Here is a 19,973-nt window from a genome sequence, read left to right as displayed (position 1 = left end):
CGTTTCCCTCTTCCCCCACCTTTTGTAGAGCTTCTTGATTTTTTTCAACTCCCTTTAGGTCAGGTGACTCCGAATTCTTGGAGGCACTTGTCGGCTTTTGCTGCCGAACTCCGTAGGCTAGATAAGGATCTGTCTCTGCGGGCAATCCTTAATTTTTTCCAGTTTAAAAGGAAGGGATCTTGGTTTTACTTGATCCCCTTACAGCCTTTTAGGGCCTTCTGCAAAACCAAGTGGCCGAAATGGCAAAACCGTTTCTTTTTTTATAATAGGACTTCGGCTCCGGGCTTTCCTTGGAGAGGGCCGAAGTCCGTGATTCCCCATCCTCGGTTAGAATCGTTGGCCGAGCTCGAGGGCGAGCTCAATAAGATTCCTATGATTAGGAAACAATACTCGGAAACTGAGCTCGTCAAGGGCGACCTCGTGTTCAATATCTCGTCTTCGGACGAAGAGACTGAGGGTGAGGATTTCTTTTTTATGCCTTACTGCTTTAGCGGCGAAAACTAACCTTGTTTCCTTGTTTTTCGGTAGTGAACATATTGAATAAGCTGAGCCGCAAATCTTTGGAGTCCAAGGAGCCGGAGAGGCCAAAAACCACCAGCTCGGCGTCTGATGCCGAGAGGACTCCGAAGAGGCAAAAAACCTCTTCGGATCCGAAGAAGCCGGAGTCGACTTCGGCAAAGGGGAAGGGGAAGGCCCAGAAGCCCCCAAGAGCGCCAGAGAAAGACGTGGTCTTGGCGCCTCCTTCGGAACATATCTGTGAGCCATTTTTATGGCCCACGGACTTCGCCGAGGTGAATTCTCTTCTTGATTTTCTGGCCTTGCTTTTTTTCTCTGTATTTTTTGTAGCCCCTCTGTTGACTTTTTGCTTTTTCCATTTTCAGAGGAACGATATGCTCTCCAAGCTCGTCGCCGTTGAACTCTCCAAAGCGTCCAACGACTATGCTGAGATGCAGAGGAAGTTGGCGGCTGCTTGTCACCGGGCCGAGCAGGCTGAGGCAAACTTTGAGAAAGCCAGAGCTGCTAGGATTTCGGCCCAGGATGAAGCTCAGTTCGCCAAAAACCAGCTCGTCATCCAGCGAGAGCAGACGAAACGGAGGGATGCTGCCGCCGTGGTTGCCCAAGGAGAGGCTCTCCGTGCTTTCGCGGAGAAACTCTTTCTGAGCAACCAATTTTCAGCCTTTGTCGGTGATCTGCTAAACTGATGACCGATAAAGCCGAGCAGGGTCCCGAAGTCATCCTGCCGCTGTACGGCCGAGAGATAGCAGCTCGGCTTCAGAGTCTGCCGGTGCTTGAGGAGCTTGTTTCGTCCTCGGTCCTGCTTTCTGCAGACCAAGTTCGTAGTTGCCGAGCTGACCGCGATGAGAACATGGAGGCTATCTTTGCCTCCATAGGGTCAGTTTCACCCGCTCCAATTTTCCATGGAGAGGGTGAGACCGAGCAGCATGAGCGGCAGACCGGCGATGAGCAGGCCGAACAGGAGGCGCAGCAGATCGGCTACGGTGACGCCGAGCAGGCTGGGGAGAGCAGGGAGGCCGAGGCTGAAGCTGAAGCAGACAAGGAGAAGGAAGCTGAACCTCACCGAGAAGGCGGAGACGAAGCTGGCGGAGTATGATTTCGTCTCCCTTCTCTTAGTTTAGTTTCTTCCTTCTTGTAAAACGGCCTTGAAGCCCTTGTGTAGAAAAAATTTTTTCTTATGAATGAAAAAATTCTTCTTTCTGCTCTTGTGTCTTCGTATAGCCTTTCGTACTCTCTTTTACTCCTGTTGTGGTTTACTACCTGCTCAGTAATCTGAAATGCCGAACTGACATAGCTGCTCTATATTCTGAACTCTTAAGGAGCTGGAGGTACTTCACTGGAAGCGGCTGTACTCTTCGGCTTTAGACGAAGCTGAGAAAAGAGCCATAGCTGACCAGGTGAAGAATGACGAACTCTTGGCTCGTTCAGTGAAGCTGGAGGCCGACAATAAGGACTTAGAGTCCGAAAAGAAAGATCTGGAGGCCGAGCTGAATACCGCCGTCGCTGAGAGGACTGCGTATGAGGATTTCATCTGCAGGCGCGGGGGAATGACCATCTCTGAAGTTCAGGAACGAGTTGACGAACTGTGGGAGGAATATCATGTACTCCGGAGGAACAATGCGCTGGAGAGCTCGGCTTGCCAACAAGTCGTGAAATCATTGCGGCGCTGGGCTTCTCGGTACGACATCATTCTTTCCCGGCGTCCCTCAATCGAGAGATTCCTTAGGCATTTCCCGTCAACAGATGGTCACACTCCAGCTCAAACCCCTGATTCACTTGCTCAAAACCTTACTCCAAGTCAGCAACGAACTCAGGAACAGCCGGAAACGTCAAGACGAGAACGGACTCAGGAGCAACCGGAAACGTCAAGACAAGGACGGACTGAAGTTCGTAGAGGAGCTGTGATTATGAGTGAGCAAGATCAACAAATGCTTCGTGAAGAGACTCTTCGCCGCCGAGGTGCTAGAGCTTCTCGGGCTCAGGGAAGAGGTGGTAGGTCGATTAGAGCATCTCGTCGACCTGCTTATTCTTCAGCTGCCGAGAACGCCCGAACTCAGCTTCACGAGGATTTTGTGAATAGATGGCTCAACTTTAGCAACCCTGGACAGTAGAATAGTCCTTTGTAATAGCGTAACGCCATCTCGTAGGGTAGCGGAGTTGTGTGCCGAACAAGATTTGAAAAATGAAATTTTGTTTTCGCTTCTAACACTGTGTATTTACAGCTTAGCGAAAAAATTTCATCGTACTTGTCCTCGGTCTTATGAAGTAAACTTCTTTGACCGGACTTGGTCCTTGGTCTTATGAAATAAACTTCTTTGACCGGACTCGTCTTTGGTCTGATGAAATAAACATCTTTGACCGGACTCGTCTTTGGTCTGATGAAATAAACATCTTTGACCGGACTCGTCTTTGGTCTGATGAAATAAATTTCGTTGACCGGACTAAGCTTGTGTCTTAATTTGGCGAGTTTTATCGCTTGGATCGGACTTTCCCTTGTCCTAATTCGGCGAGTTTTATCGCGTGGATCGGACTATCCATTTGTTGCAGTTCGTTTCAGACGAACTGCTTGTTTTTTAAGCCGAATTGTGGTCTTGTATCTTCTTCAGAAGCTTGGACTCACAATCGTTGGCTTATTGTTGCAGTTCGTTTCAGACGAACTGCTTGTTTCTTAAGCCGAATTGTGGTCTTGTATCCTCTTTAGAAGCTTGGACTCACAATCGTAGGCTTATATATGTTCTAAAAAGGGGATCAGCCTTCGAAGAACAAGATACCTCAGCAACATTTGTAAGAGACGACACGCACATAGACAAAACACACCTAGACAAATAAAAAGCACATAGAGACAAAAACGCACATAGCCTTAGGACCGAACTAGACACAAGACTGACTGACCGGACTGTCTCTTACAAATGGAACTTTTTGAGGTTGGAAACGTACCATGTTCGGGGTACTTGTGCTCCTGACACGTGAGTCAATTTGTAAGACCCTTTGCCGAGGACTTCTGACACCCGATATGGACCTTCCCATGTGGGTTCGAGTTCGCCCAGCTTTTCTGCTCGGCTTACTTCGTTGTTTCTCAAGACGAGATCTCCCACTTGAAATTGCAGCTTTTTCACCCTTTGGTTATAATACCGGGCTACTTGCTCCTTGTACTTGGCTGCTTTTATGCAGGCCAATTCTCTTCTTTCTTCGGCCAGATCTAGTTCGGCTCTCAGTCCGTCATCATTCATTTCTGAGGAGAAATTTAGAGTTCGGGGACTGGGTATGCCGATCTCAACTGGAATCACGGCTTCAGTCCGTTTGCTTGTGGGTGGGAGACCGAGCTTTTAAACCTCTGCTCTATGACTTCAGAGACGATTTAGTCTTCCCGGCAGGGAGAGCGTCAATAGTTAGGATTACTCCATCATATTGCGGCTCGTTATCGTCTTCGGGATCCTGTTGCCTTTTCGGATCCTGAGGAGCGCAGTTCGCACCTCCCTGCTTTTTGTTCTTTTTCGGCTGCTTGCTTTGGTATTTTTTTAACGTCCCTGCTTTCACAAGGGCATCAATACCTGCAGCCAAATGTCGGCACTCCTCGGTATCGTGACCGTAGTCTTGATGGAAGGAGCAATATTGATCCTGAGGTCGGCGCGCGGCCGATTTCGTCATCCGCCTTGGCTTTTCGAACATATCGGAATGCAGTTCGAAAATTTCCGCTCTTGACTTGTTCAATGGTACGAACTGAGCGGGCGGCTTCTCAGGATTGAGACGTGGCCCCAATCGGTCTTGCACCGGAGTCCTTTGAATCCTTTCAAAAGGAGTTCGGCGAGGATGTCCCTGATCGCCAAAAGGAGTTCGGCGAGGATGTCCCTGATCGCTATGATCGGGCTTCCTCCTGTCTCCTCGGGATGAGCTGTCTAAAGACCGTTTGCGACGGTCTGCCTCATCGGCACGGGAGAACTGGTCCGCAATGTCCCACATCTCTTGAGCTGTTTGCGGACTGCATTCCACGAGCTTTCTGTAGAGAGCTCCGGGCAGGATTCCATTTTGGAATGCCGAAATGACAAGTAGATCGTTGAGATCATCTACTTGTAGGCATTCCTTGTGGAATCTCGTCATGAAGTCGCTGATCTTTTCGTCGCGACCTTGACGTATAGAAAGCAGCTGAGCCGAAGTGATCCGGGCTTCCGCTTTCTGAAAGAACCTCCTGTGGAAAGCATCCATTAGATCTCGGTAAGATCTAATGCTGCCTTGGGGGAGGCTATCGAACCACCTTCTCGCGTTCCCGATAAGCAGCTCGGGGAACAGCTTGCACATATGGACCTCATTGAGACCCTGGTTCGCCATATTATACTGATAGCGTCCCAGGAAGTCATGAGGATCCACCAACCCGTCATAAGTCATCGACGGAGTTCGGTAGTTCTGTGGAAGGGGAGTTCGGGTGATATCGTCCGAGAACGGAGTCTTCAATGCTCCGTACATGGCGAACCCGACATCTCTTCGGTGTGGAGGAGATGGAGATCTCCTGTGATTCCGGTACCGAGGAGGAACAGGAACATGTCGGGGTTGAGGATTCTTCTTCCTGGAAGACACGGCACTACTGCGGTAGTGACTTTCATGTCTGGATGAGGAAGGAGAATCCACCGTTTTCGTCTTCGGTTCTTGGCTCTTTTGCAGGAAGGCTAAGAACTCATCCTGCTTCTCAGCCAAGAACAGCTTGACAGCCTCATTCAAATCAGGCTGCTGGGAAGACTCGGTGTGTGGACCTTTTGAGCGGCTTGTTCCTTCATCGTGAAAACTGGAAGTAGATGTCTCCCGAGGCTGTTTTCCGGACCTGCGGGCTGGACTAGCTTCCTCATGGTTTTCACGAACGGTATTACGGGTAGTATGTGATCTGGTATGCATTTTTTTTGGGGTGGAAAAAGGGTCAAAAATTCGCTTTATCACAAATTTGGTTCTCTGTTTCCCACAGACGGCGCCAGTGATGGTTTGGCGAATTTTTGATGGTGATGAATGCAGGAAAATACAGATCACGACACAGAGATTTACGTGGTTCGATTTACTGAGGTAAATCTACGTCCACGGGAAGAAAAGAGGGCAGAGTTGTATTGCTTGATCTGTTTTCTACAGCTTACCATACAGACTTGCTATATGATCTTTTATATCTAGAGAGCTCCTTTTTAACTTAACCATTTTCTATCTGATCTAAGTTCTATTTATACATTGAACTAAGATCGTGGCTTGCATCACCACTAATGATGGTTGTGGATGTCGTGGAGGTCATGGAGATCCTGCATGGGTCCACTATCTTGCATGAGATCCTGCATGAGTCCACTATCTCTGTACTTGGTCCACTATCCTGCATGTGATCCTGCATGAGTTGACTATCTTCCAGTTCGGTCGAATACTGAGACCGAACTGCTGAACTATTGCCGAGCAGCTTTAGCCGATCTGAGAGTAGAGCTTGACTAGTCGGCTTTTACCGAGCTGTAGGCTGGGGCCGAACTCTTTGGTAATGCCGAACTGATACTCTTCCTTGGGCTTTGGGCTGATGGGCCGTCACTGCTGTTGGGCTTGTTTAGTCCGTACCCCATCAGAGATAGCAGCAGCCAATTGCATCACCAACGCATAACTAGAAAATCTAACGCTCCTCACCACATCCCCACGCGCCGCCGTTTCCAATGGGCGCCGAAGAACCAGTGAGTCCACCGCCTGCAACCTACTTCCGATAATCCCTCTCTCATCTTTATGTGATGTTTTTATTTTCAGGTGGACGAGAAATCGGAGAGAGAGAATGTGGAGAGAGAAGCGGATTTGGAAAAGGGAGAGCTGAATATCCAAAAGGAATCGGTGCAAACACATCCCCCAAATGCGTTTCACATGTCGAGAATGCAGCGATTGAGCGCCACAAACCCCCTCCGCCTCGTCATGGATAATGCGACGCGAGTCGCAACTCCCTCTCCAGCTCGCCCCCCGCCGCCGCGCGTCTCAGCTTCCCCTCCTCGTCCCCCTCCTCCAGTCGAGACGCCGCCACCGCCGCAAACGCAATCGCAATCGCAATCGCGCTCCATACACACTCCACAGGTAAAATTCGTATTAATCTCATTAATTAAAGGATAATCAATCAATTAATTCGTTAACGGAGTTGTTTCAATTGAGCAGCAGCAATCGCCGTTGACATTGAATTCGAGGAAATACACAAACAAAATATCTCTGTTTGTGTTCACTCTGCACACAGTGGCGGCGGTGTTGCTGGTGGGGTTTCTAATATACAGGGGGGTGAAGGGGCTATTAGAAGAAGGCCAAGCACGGCGGCGAGAGGAGCGCGTGTTGAAGTATTTCCTCCCTCAGGCGGAGGCCGCCGCTCTCCTCAGCATCACCCTCGCATTCGTCTGGCAAAAAGCCGTCAGAGTGTGGCCTCAGATCATGGTGCACTTCATAATTTGGGGCTCTTTCGCCCTAACCCTAACCACCGGAATCCTCCTAATCTGCTTCCAAACCCCCGCCACCGACGGCGTCGGCGTCCTCTACATCGCCTTCGCCGTCGGCAACGGCCTCTACGCCTGCTGGGTGACGCAGAGAACCAGCTTCTGCTCCAAAATCTTCGTCAAATCGCTCGAGCCAGTCTCCAAATTCTCCGATCTAAACCAGCCAACTTATTGGATGCTCGGAGCCGGATTCTGCTGGATGTCGTTGTGGATTTTCGCGGTCGTTGGGGCGTTGAACTTCCATTTCCCGGCATTGACAATAATAGTCCTGTTTCTGAGCTTGGCTTGGACTGCTGAGGTGATGAGGAATGTAGCTAATTTGACAGTTAGCAGAGTGATTGCTCTGTACTATCTTAGAGGAATGCAATCAAGCACCCAATTCTGCTTCCAGAGAGCCTTGTCGAATAATCTTGGAAGCGCCTGCTTAGGATCACTCTTCGTCCCAACCATCGAGGCTCTGAGGATCGTGGCCAGAGGGCTCAATTTGATAGAAGGGGAAGACGAGTTCATGTTCTCGTGTGCACATTGCTGCCTCAGAGTGATGGAGTCCATTTTCCGGAGAGGCAATGGCTGGGCATATGTGCACATTGCAGCGTACGGGAAAGGGTTCGTGAAGGCGTCTCAGGACACGTGGGAGCTCTTTGTGAAGAGGGAGATGGGCGAGGTTGTGGACTCGGATATTACCACAGCCATCTGCTTCCTCACAGGAGTGTGCAGCGGGGCAATCTGTGCCATCATGGTGTCGTCATGGACGTACACCTTGGACCGCCCAGGCTACATCGGGACGCTCGCGGTGCTAGCTACGTTGATCGGTTATCTAATGGTTGGTGCACCAACAACCACCACTTGCAAAATTTTATAATCTTTTGTCCATGTGATTTGCTATAGTGTTAATTTAATGGTGTAATGTTGTGATTGGAACAGACTAGGATTGCAATGGCATTGCCTCATGCCTGCGTGAGCTGTTACTACGTCTGCTACGCGGAGAATCCCGAGAATCGGCTGTTCGATAGGACCATACCCGAGCGGATCGAGTTGATCAAATCAGGCCGCCTCGAAGCTGTCGTCCCGACGCCGAGGGTTCCCCGGAGATTCCAAAGGTAGCCTAATGTAAACATTGATCCATTTTATGTATGTACATATGCTGCCCTAATGTAACATTGGTTTTAACTTAAGGTTGATTTTGTGAGGCATGAATAAGGCTGTGTTAGACTTAGATGTTGGAATTTGTAGCATATTCAATGTTGTTGTGTGGAGATAGGTATGCAAAATAGAATGAATAATGGTGAAGATGAAGTGAGTGCTTTAGAATTGGTGGCCACACCCACATTGAGATTTATTCGTATTAGTTTAACTTTTTGGGATCTACTTTTTGGGAAATATACGATGCGATATTGTGAGTTGTCCCACCATCAATATTGTGTCTTTGTCTTAAGCCTATTTTCTTAATAGTTGATGACAGGCTATGGTTGGTTATTGTAATAATATGTGCATATACTAAACTGACAAATGCTACAACTTGTTTATTTGATTATTTTTTATTACGAGGGTTGAGTTGGAAATTGTATTATGCCCATTTTAATTAGTTTCTGGCACATAAAGTTTCGACCAAATTGTTAATAGACTAAATAATACTTCCTCCTCCGTCCCCTGTTATTAGAATAAATTTTTTTCAGCACAAACATCATTTTTTTCCTTTTTTCCTACTTTAGAGACAAACATCATTTTTATTAACATTTATACTATTACTTATTTTTGGTTGAGTAATTGAATAAGGATTTGAATTCATCATGTTTCCGTTGTACCACGGTATTATGTTTGTCTTTGTGTCGGCTAAATCTAATTGGATTTTGTTCCAACATGGTATGAAGGAGTTGATTATTTCCTAAATGAGTACATATTTCTTTTGAGCTTCAACTTTTGTTAACAATAAGTCAATCTGTTATTATTCTCTCCATCCCACGTGCCACTTCTTTTGAATACAAATTTAAAAAATTGATATTTAAAAAGTTAAAATAGAGAGAGGGTATGAGAAAAGGAAAAGTAGAGAAGTGAAAAGAATAAAATAAGTGATCAAATAAGGTAAGAGGGAAGATTGTTTGTATAAAAAGAAAATGGCTCATTTATGGTGGGATATTTCAAAAAGGAAATTAAGTCATATATGATGGAACTAATGGAGTAATAATTTACGTATCTTTAACTACATCATACATATGACTTATGAGGCAAAATATCTGTACTTATTAGTGCTGCCATCCATCATACTCGCATGCTATTGATCCCTCTTAAAATCTTATTACAGAAATGTTTTTAATATCTATATAACTTCCCAAAATATAATATACTACAGATCTTCAATGTTTTAAACATGTCATGCACGCAATGATGACACCAAGTTACATATGAGTTTCTTGAAAAGTTAATAATAGTAGTTTAATAGTTACCTATCAAGCTTTGGAAAAAAAAGAAAGTAAAAATAGGTGGGAATATAAATCCGAAATGTTTATTTTCACCGGTTTATTGAAAATTTAAAACTCAAATCTCATAAAATTCCAGTGCTATGTAGCTTATAGCACTTACTATGGTGGTGAAATGTTGCAACTTCTAGGGACAATAACCGATTGGATTGGTGTATACAAGAGTGGAGACTAATAATGGTCATGTCATCATGTTGCGAGGGCATAAGCCTCAATCTCCACCGTTGTAAATGACAATTTGTCTTTGTAGATATTACAGACTTCCACATTATACGATCAGTTGCATTCCTTTCACAAAAGATTTAGTCTATTTTAGTCCCTTGGCATCTCCAGGGGCATAGGGCTGGGAACATGTGCGGATCCAGAATTTAAAAATCGTAGGGTCGGACGAGATAATTAATATAATAATATTATATATATTATAAAAATACATTACAAATAAAATTATCTTTGTTTTATCACGATAGTTGATTTTTACGAGTTCATATTTTTAACTTTTACGAATATTCATATTTTGAAGCTGACCGAAATTTTATCATTAGAAATAATTGCAAACATATCTTCTAGTCTTTGATTGTATTCAACATTAGCACCAGAAGAACATATAAAACTCATGGGAACAGATACAAACTCAAGATATTTTTAAAATAAATTTATCCATTAATTTAATATGGATGGTAATTAAAATCAATAATAAAAAAACATAAGTATATAATTATTATATTCATAAAAATTAGGTCAAATAAACAAAATAAAAGTAAAAAAATAATAAAACATGATTAAAAGAATATCAATAACGCACCAATTTTTTTTGTGCAAAGCCTATGCCCCTCAAAAATCTTAATCTTAGTCTCCTACTATAACTTTCTATTTAATCAAAATAATAATTGAGTAGAAATATAGATTTTTTATTTATAAAGAAAGTTGTAACTCTTGTAATAAAGATAAAATTATTTAAAAAGGACAGTATTGACTGATTTTTTTAACTAATAAACTTAAATAAATTAGGAATTTATGTAAATTTGTGGGAAAATTATGGAGAAAAAAAGTTAATACTACATGGCTTAGAAAATTATTGGCAGGCGAATTAAATGAAAAAGCAGTATTAACAGCGAGTGACCAGATGCAATCAATTAGATTTTTTACTTATAGATTTTCTAACCCAACAATCAATATGAGTATTAACCACTCCTCAGTCCAAAAATCAATATTAACATCTCTGTTCATCTTCTTCGTTGAGAACACATCAGCTTCTTCTGCAACCCCTCCCCTTATCTATCTCTACTCTATTCTTATTAGTATTGTTCCTTTCTCCTCTTAGTTTTTGGAAAAGGCGGAAGGCTTCGGGTAGAGTTGAAGCTGGCCGTGGGGTCGGAGACGGAACTGCACCAGGTCAAAGGTCGAAGATGATGTTTTCCGGCAGTGTTCGGTGGACCGCCGGTGGGGTCGGCCGACCCCGCACGACCCCACCTGGATCCGCCGATGGCTGGGAATCGGTTTGGTTCGGTTCTAACTGAACCGAAAAGTCAGTTAACCGACTCCCCAATTTTCCGAAAACGAAGAACCGGAACCGGAACCGAGAAGGAATCGGTTCGGTTCGGTTCGGTTAGGAACTGATTTTACACGGTTCGGTTCGGTTCTAACCGATAGAAACCGCCGCAGGCTGCTGGGAAGGGAAGGAGTCGCCGGCCGGTGGGGAGGAGTCGCCAGCCGCTGGGAAGAAGGAGCTGCCGCTGGTGCTGGGAGGGAGTCACCGCCGCTGCTGGGAAGGAGTGCTGGTGCTGGAGAAGCCGCTGCTGGGAAGGAGTCGCCGGCCGCTGGGAAGAAGGAGAGTGAGAGCGAGGTGCGGTGGGAGGGGCGGTGTGGACTGTGGCGTGTGGGAGGTACGCTCAGATAGTGGGACTGTGGGAGAAAGGGTTTGTGTTGTTTTATCAAGTTTGGGCTTCATGTAACTTGGGCTCAAAATTAAAATTAGTCTTTGGGCCAGTTTTAAATAATTAAATTAAATCAGCTAAGCCCAATCGGTTCTTTACGGTTATAACCGATCGGTTCTCGGTTATAACCGATCTCGGTTATAACCGAGAACCAATCGTGACCTTCACACGGGAACTGAAACTTAACCGATAACCGATTCGGTTATCGGTTAACCGAGAACCGATTTCAGTTCGGTTATAGGTTAACCAACTAACCGATGACTGAATTCCCAGCCCTACAGGGGGCCATCAACAATCCTTATGGCATTTTGGCAAATTTACGATAGAGATGAAGTAATTCAACAACTAGATTTGTGGTGTGCTCGAAACTCGAGTGAACTTGAAAATGAAGTAGAAGATAGAAAAGTTCTTTTTGTTACAAGTGTTGATACCTGAGAGTATGACTTGAGATAAATGCTTGAAAGATATAGAGTTGTGTTGTATGATATGAGAAATGTTGGAGATTGGATTGAAGAGTGCGTATGCAATGCGAGAATAAAGGATGAGGTATTTACAAATAAATTTTGGTGAAATCAAACAAAATTTATTTAGGCAAACTATCAATTTTTTGGAAAAAAAATGTCACTGAAAATTAGTTGTTTTCCTCTGAAAAGTTGTCTATGATTGTCCCTACAATTATTATCATATAAAATCCGAATGATTCAGAAATAACAATCAACGTTGAACCAAAACCGAATTAGTCAGACCTTTGTATATTGATTCCAATTTAATCGTGAAGTGTTTTTTATGATTCCAAAACCGTAATTACCGATTACGTTTTGAGCCGAATCGACTCTTCCTATTCCAAAACTAAGGCCAAAACCACCGATAACGTTTCAAGCCAATTCGTCTATTCCTAATAAATAATCTAGGGCTCAAGCATCCCTACCCTTAGTATACTATTACTAGTAGTACTTGTTAAATTGCAAAGCCAAAAATAAGAGTGTCCACTATGGGGAGCCCGCGGCTATAGCCGCGGGTTGGGGCGAAGGGCGGGCGGCTATAGTGGGGAAGTTGTCCAGAGGGCGGGCGGACAACATTTGGGGGCAGTAGGGGTGGCGGACACGGGATAGGCGGGGTTGGGGCGAGCCCGCGGCTGGGGAGAATTAGCTGCGCCTATAGGCGCGGCGCCCATAGGGGGCGGACAACCGGCGCGGCGGATTCAATTTCAATTTTTTTTTATTTACCTCTATAAATACCACTCTCCACCACCTAATTTTCACCATTTTCACAAAATCCATCCACTCACCATCTACACAACCACTCTCTAAAAATGCACCGAGGCGATGATGAATCACCCGACTCTCAGAAATCGGGCTATGGCAGCAATCCATCACATCCGTCGGGCTATCCTTCGCAGCCATCGGGATTTGGCGCCTATGCTTCTCAGCCGTCTGGCTTTGGCGCGACTCCGTCCCAGCGTTGGAGTTGTAATCAATCTCCCCCACCATGGGCATCGAGTCCACCCCTTCCTCCATCTCAGTCGTGGAGGTGTTCTCCAACGCCCCCACCTTTACAGCGGAATCTGAGTCGATCCGCTTTTGGAGATTATAGACCCAACCTAGACGCGCTTCACCAGCCGCGTCCGGGTTCCCCTTTCCAAGCCATCCAATCTTCGTTCACCGAAGCAGATCAAGACGCATTTGATACTATGATGGGTCTGCTCAGTTCCGGCATCCCAGATACGCCGACAGCACGGGTAGAAACCCCAGTTCCGACCCGAGGAGGTAGCAGCAGTCGGGTCGCGGGTGGCGGTAGGGGCGGAGGCGGCAGTCGTGGCACCAGCAACGTCGGTGGACCCTCGGGCAGCGGCATACGCATTGCGGGTGGCGAGGGCAGTGGCGTTGGCGGCAGCGGTGGCTCTAGTTCTGGGTCCAACCGAGGCAAGCCATACACCAAACAAGAGAGCATTGCCGTGGCGAAGGCGTGGGATGCTATCACTTCGGACCCCGTGGTGGGCACCGATCAGGCCGAGGAGAGCTTTTGGAGGCGCGTCATGTTAGCGTACGAGGAGTTCAAACCCGACGGCGCCGAGAGGCGCGACCTAGAACAGCTCCCAAGCGGTTCGCGTCCATATACGAGAACAACCTTCGCCACGCTGAGAGTGGCCGAAGCGCAACGGATGTGAAGAACCTAACGGATGGCCAATACCACACGGAGGGCTAGTCGAAGTTCACCTTGTGGGAGGAGTATCTTGTCCTCGCGGATTATCCGAAATTCAGGTCCATCGTGGCGCAAGAGGTGGGCACAACTCCTGGGCCGAAGCGCACAAAGCACAACCTTGCCGGGGAATACAGCAGTGGAAGCGGCTCGCACGAGTTCGAGTAGTCCGACGAGCAAGTCGAAGAGCCAGCCGCTACTCACACTAGGCGACGACGCCCCCCGGGACAACAGGCCACTCTCCGCAGCACCAGATGGGGTAGAAGTGCCTTCCGCCTATCGGCGGCTGCGTCCGGCTCGCGCATCCCTCCGCCCGCCCCAATCCCACAGCCCATGGTGCAACCCCACGAGGTTTTGTTCAATACCATAGACGTGCAGTTGATGCAACAACTGCAAGACGTATGCAGCAAATACGCAGGGGAAACTGACCCGTACGTCAGGAACGTCTACAAGCGGCTCATCACTCGGATTGAGAGTCGACTGGGGTTGGTTGATAATGCTCCTGGGGAAACCGCGCCCAGCAGCAGCGAGAGAGGAGGAGGAGAAGAAGAAGAAGAAGAAGAAGAAGAAGAAGAAGAAGAAGAAGAAGAAGAAGAAGAAGAAGAAGAAGAAGAAGAAGACGACGAGGAAGCCGACTCCGACACCGAGTAGACGGTGGCGAAGTTTTTAGTTGTATTTTATTTTAATTATTCGTTGTATAATTTTACCGGTTTGCAATACAACGAATATTCGGCCCTAATTACCTCGTTTTCTATTTATTTACACTGTGATTTTTTAATTACAAAATTTATGGGCTATTGGAGGTGTCCACTATAGTGACGGAAATAGAATTTTGGGGCTGTGGACAACAAAACTGGGGCTATAGACAAATTGGGACGGGGCTATTGGGTGTGACCGCCTTATTGCGGATACTCTAATCATACCGTTGGCGTACACCCAATACAAAAACTAACCATCTAGTAACAATAATTAAATAGGTCAAATTTCCAAATTAAATACACGTTTAAATTAATGGCGAAAGGTGATTGTTATCCAAACGCATAAATAGAATAGTTGACAAAAAGGCGTGTGAAATGTAAGCAGAGCGATGCGTAGGCGATGAAGCAATCTCCAATTTGCAGAAACCACACGGTTTGGGACTTGACCATTCTTCAATTCCTTGGGCCTCACATCTCTTCAGCTGCTGGAATTGTTTTTGATGGTTTCTTCCCCCTTTTACATCTACATATATAAATATATATATATATGTATACACAGCATCACACACACACACAAAATCAAATGGTTGTATTGGTAGAAAAGCTAGGCCGTTCCCTCAATTTCCCACCATCCAAGCCGAAGCCGCTGGATCCCCCCCTCAAATCGGCTGCCCTAGCCGATTTCCGATCTAAAATCGCGGAATTCGTCGCCGGAATTGGATCGGAGCTGCTCTCACTGAAAGGATTCGACAAATGCTTCGATCTGATCCACACAAGCAACAGCGCTTTTGCGGAGCTGGCAATCCAGATCGACTACCCGATGCGGCAGTGGGGCCCCTGCCTCACCGCAGAGTATCTCAGCTGCACTTCCGACCTGCTCAGCCTCTCCAACGCCGTCACCTCCTCCGTCTCCCATCTCTCCTACGCCAAGATGCGCCTGTTGGTTTCTCGGATTACAAAGATAACTACCGGGCGTAATACAACCCAAAAGAAAGGAAAGGAAGAACTGAACTTAAAAATACAACGTATAATCGAAACTACTAAACCAGTGTGATTAGCCGAGTCGAGGAGGCCTCTTCCCGCAAGACGAGATACGCCCCGGTAGTGCTCTTCGGTTTGGCGTGTCGTCCCCAAAGGTAAAACGGCTACGTCTCTATTGATGCAGCACCGCAATCAACAGAGCTCCGGCGAACTGGATGGAGGAGAGGGCAGAGCTTCGACAGAAAAAACTATGCAGGGAGAGGGAGAGAGCTTATGATGCAGAATGCTTTTTGAATTGTGTAGTGATGCATGGAATGGCTGGCCTATTTATAGGCTCAGTCCACTGCAGGGGGTCAACAGCCATGATGGCTGTCATCATGGCAATTCGTAACCGACGTCGGTTACAGACGTGTGGCAGGAGTGTGCCATCCGTGTGTGGAGCGTGTGGATTTCTCACGTGGCAACCGTGACTGTGCCTCGCTTGACGACGTGTCAAGCCACTTGGATTGCTGACTCGGCGGTGGTCCAAAAAGAATAGTTTGGGCCAAGCACCAAGCCCAAAGACCACCCAAAGACCAATTGCCAAGATCCAAGTCCAAGTCCAAGTCCAAGTCCAAGATCAAGATCGAGATCGAGATCGGGATCGGGATCGGGCTCGGGCCCGGGCCCGAGGCCCGAGGCCCGAGGCCCGCGGCCCGCGCCCGCGACCACGAGCACGAGCACGAGCACGAGCACGTGCACGGGCACGGGCACGGGCTCGGGCTCGGGCGGGCGGGCGGCGGCGGCGCGCGCGTGTGCGCGCGTGTGGGCTCTTTCACCCATCTTGGTCCACTATAATTATTAAGTAACATAAAGTCACTTAATTTATACACATTAAAGATGTGTTAATCCTCCAATGTGGGATAATTAACACTAGTTAATTATTCCCTAAGCTCCATCTCCAAGCTTTAATTAAAAGCTAATTATGCCCAACTTTAATCCACTATTTCTCACTCACCGGAAATCGGATTTGAGAAAGTGAATATACTACATTTACCTACGTAAAATGTAGATCGACGCTATGTCATTTAATTTCACAAAATTAAATGTCTCGTCACATTTATTATTTGGTCAAAATCCATTGACCGGGCATATTTAATCCATGATTTTTTACAATCCCCCACATGAGTGGAAATAGCCGAATGCATATGCATGCAGACACAAGCTCAACCCTCGCGAGGTATATAAGCATAAGGATAGGTAGTTGTTGACTTTGAACCCTCCATAGTCGACACCATCGGATACACAGGCGGCTTAGTAGCGCGATGCTTTGAACTAATCCCCCACGGCGTGCACCGAGACAATGGTGTTAACACTTAAACACCTCAACCTCATCCGTTCTCACGTTTTGTGTCCATTGCGGTCTTGGACACCACTTTGGATTCATAAGTGCGTTTTTTATGAAGCGACCACACTTCGCACTTACGTAGGTGATTCTTAGTCAAGTACCTTGCCATACTTGGTCTCTTTGAGAATTCCATCTCTTTGAGATCCTTAAGAACCATTAAAAGTCATAGACTTAGCCTTTACCACGAGGCAAGTTCTCCAACACTCTATTGCTCTCTAGGGAATAGATATAGTTTGAGTGTTTTTCCATGAACTCTCATAGCTTAGTTGTCCCTTTGAACCAAGTTCTTGGGATCTCCAGTCATCATGGTTGGGTTACCACTATGACAATTCTTTAGTTTGTGGATTTCAAACCCATTCCCTCTAGCAACTTATTCATTTGATCACGGTTTAACCCTTTGGTTAGCGGATCCGCTAGATTATCTATTGACTTCACATAGTCAATTGTAATCACCCCTGTTGTGATCAAATGTCTCACGGTGTTATGTCGTCGACGTATATGTCGAGACTTACCGTTATAGAAACCATTGTTTGCCCTTCCAATAGCCGCTTGGCTATCGCAGTGAATCAGCACTGGTGGCACTGGCTTAGACCAACATGGAATGTCTTCAAGGAAGTTCTTAAGCCACTCGGCTTCCTCACCAGCCTTATCCAAGGCAATGAACTCCGATTCCATTGTTGATCGGGCTATACAGGTCTGTTTTGTGGATTTCCACGATACAGCACCACCCCCAATAGTAAAGACATATCCACTTGTTGAAAGTGAGTCTCTATTATCGGATATCCAATTGGCATCACAGTACCCTTCAAGCACCGGGGGGTATCTCGAGAAGTGTAGCCCAAGATTTTGAGTGTGTTTTAAATATCTCAAAACCCTCACAAGAGCTCTCCAATGCTCTTTGCTTGGATTGCTCGTGTAACGACTTAACTTGTTCACGGCACAAGCAATGTCAGGTCGAGTGCAATTAGTCAAGTACATAATGCACCCGATGACCCGTGCATACTCTTCTTGTGCAACGGGCTCGCCTTTGTTTTTGCTCAAGTGAACGTCGAGTTCAATTGGAGTCTTAACCGGCGCGCCATCATAGGCTTTGAATTTATTCAATATCTTCTCAACATAATGTGATTGTGTTAAGATGATTCCATCATTCGTTCTTAAAATCTTCATTCCAAGAATTACATCGGCTAGACCCATGTCTTTCATGTCAAAGTTTCTCTTTAACATGGCCTTTGTATCGTTAATTACTTGAGTGTTGCTACCCAAGATTAACATATCATCAACGTAGAGACACACTATAACATGACCGTTATTAGTGCTCTTGATGTAGACACATTTGTCGCACTCGTTGATTTTAAACCCATTTGATAACATCACATTATCAAACTTCAAGTGCCATTGCAATGGCGCTTGTTTCAATCCATATAGGGATTTCACGAGCTTGCATACCTTTTTCTCTTGTCCAGGTACTACAAACCCTTCGGGTTGTTCCATGTAGATTTCGTCTTCTAGTTCACCATTCAGAAACGCGGTCTTTACATCCATTTGATGAATCTCGAGATTGTGCAATGCAGCAATAGCGAGAAGCACCCGGATAGATGTAATCCTTGTTACAGGTGAATAGGTATCGAAGAAGTCATGTCCTTCTTTTGTTTAAAACCCTTTACTACTAATCGGGCTTTATACTTATCAACTGTTCCATCGGCCTTAAACTTTCTTTTAAGAACCCATTTGCATCCTAAAGGTTTAGCACCTTCGGGCAAATCAACCAACACCCATGTGTGGTTTAGCAAAATTGAATCAATTTCGCTTTGAACAGCTTCTCTCCAATGCAGCCCGTCTGGGCCAGCAAAGGCTACTTTTATCGATGTTGGTTCTTCATCCAACATGAAAGCAATGTAGTCAGGACCAAAAGTTTTTGGTGTTCTGACTCTATTACCACGTCTTAGTACTGTATCTTTTGGATCGGGCCTTGCACGCTTGCGCGATTCAGGTTCCGCATCTGTTGATTTAGAACTAGTGGCTTCTTCTTCCACTTGTTTAGAACTAGTGGCTTCTTCAATTCTTGTCTCAGAATTGGTTGATACTTTTTCCTTATCTTTGCAAGGAAAGGTATTTTCGAGAAATACAGCATTCCTCGACTCAATTGTTGTTCCTACTGTGATAGTCGATATTTCAGACTTGTGAACAACAAATCGATATGCACTACTGTTAAGTGCATATCCAATGAAGATGCAATCAACCGTCTTAGGTCCGATTGTAACTTCTTTGGGCGGAGGAACCATCACCTTTGCCAAACACCCCCACACTTTGAGGTATTTGTAGGATGGCTTCCTTCCCTTCCACAACTCATAAGGAGTAACATCTTTTCCTTTGAGAGGGATTTTATTCAAGATATAGTTTGCTGTCAAAACAGCTTCCCCCCACATGTTATGTGGTAATCCTGAACTGAGTAGCAGTGCATTCATCATCTCTTTTAGAGTTCGATTCTTGCGTTCTGCAACACCATTGGATTGTGGTGAATATGGAGCAGTTGTTTGATGAATTATACCACTTGCGTTGCATAACTCCTCAAACGGGGCTACATATTCGCCTCCTCTATCGCTTCGAATCATTTTGATTTTACAACCAAGTTGATTCTCAACTTCGTTCTTATAATTTTTGAACGCCTCTATTGCTTCATCTTTGCTTCTAAAAAGATAAATGTAGCAATATCTTGTGCAATCATCTATGAAAGTGATAAAGTACTTTTTACCACCTCTAGTTTGCAACATCTTTAAATCACATACATCCGTGTGAATTAATTCAAGGGGTTTTGTGCTTCGTTCAACCGAGTGAAACGGCAACTTAGTCATTTTTGCTTCAAGACAAATTTCACATTTATCTTGGATATCCAATTCATTAGCCTTTAGTAAATCTAAATTTACTAATCTTTTAATGGCTTTTGAATTTACATGTCCCAATCTACAATGCCACAAATTTGAAGACTCAATCAAATAAGAGGAAGTAGATGCTTTATTCTTATTGGCCAATGGCTTCGCAACACTTCGAGTTGCTACACTAAGCTTGAAAAGCCCATCGGTTACATAACCTTTTCCGATGGATTTTCCAAACTTATACAAGACAAACCTATCGGACTCAAATACAAGTTTAAACCCTTTATTAACTAGTATTGATCCTGACACTAGGTTCTTGCGGATGTCCGGGACATGCAGCACATCCTTCAAAGTGATAGTTAGGCCAGACGTCATCATGAGAATCACGTTGCCAACGCCGAGGACTTCTGACGATGCTTGATTCCCCATGTTGATCTTCCT

The 19,973-nt window shown here is 45.6% G+C and overlaps 1 protein-coding gene across 2 annotated transcripts; it reads left to right on the top strand.

Annotated features, from left to right (window-relative positions):
• Positions 1-6,122: 6,122 nt before the first annotated feature.
• Positions 6,123-8,351, top strand: LOC121759030 (protein PNS1-like). Of its 2 annotated transcripts, none has more exons than XM_042154521.1 (4): positions 6,123-6,194; positions 6,265-6,579; positions 6,661-7,806; positions 7,908-8,351. In XM_042154521.1, exons 1-4 carry the CDS (start codon positions 6,177-6,179, stop codon positions 8,085-8,087), a joined length of 1,659 nt encoding a protein of 552 aa, XP_042010455.1. In that variant the 5' UTR covers positions 6,123-6,176; the 3' UTR covers positions 8,088-8,351. The 2 variants fall into 2 exon arrangements, with proteins under 2 accessions (XP_042010455.1, XP_042010454.1); XM_042154520.1 differs by having other exon boundaries at positions 6,658-7,806.
• Positions 8,352-19,973: the final 11,622 nt, after the last annotated feature.

This window comes from Salvia splendens, chromosome 12 (genome assembly GCF_004379255.2).
Source record: "Salvia splendens isolate huo1 chromosome 12, SspV2, whole genome shotgun sequence".
Lineage (NCBI taxonomy): Eukaryota > Viridiplantae > Streptophyta > Magnoliopsida > Lamiales > Lamiaceae > Salvia > Salvia splendens.
Note: the sequence above shows the minus strand (reverse complement) of the source record. Positions and strands in the feature narration are given on the sequence as shown.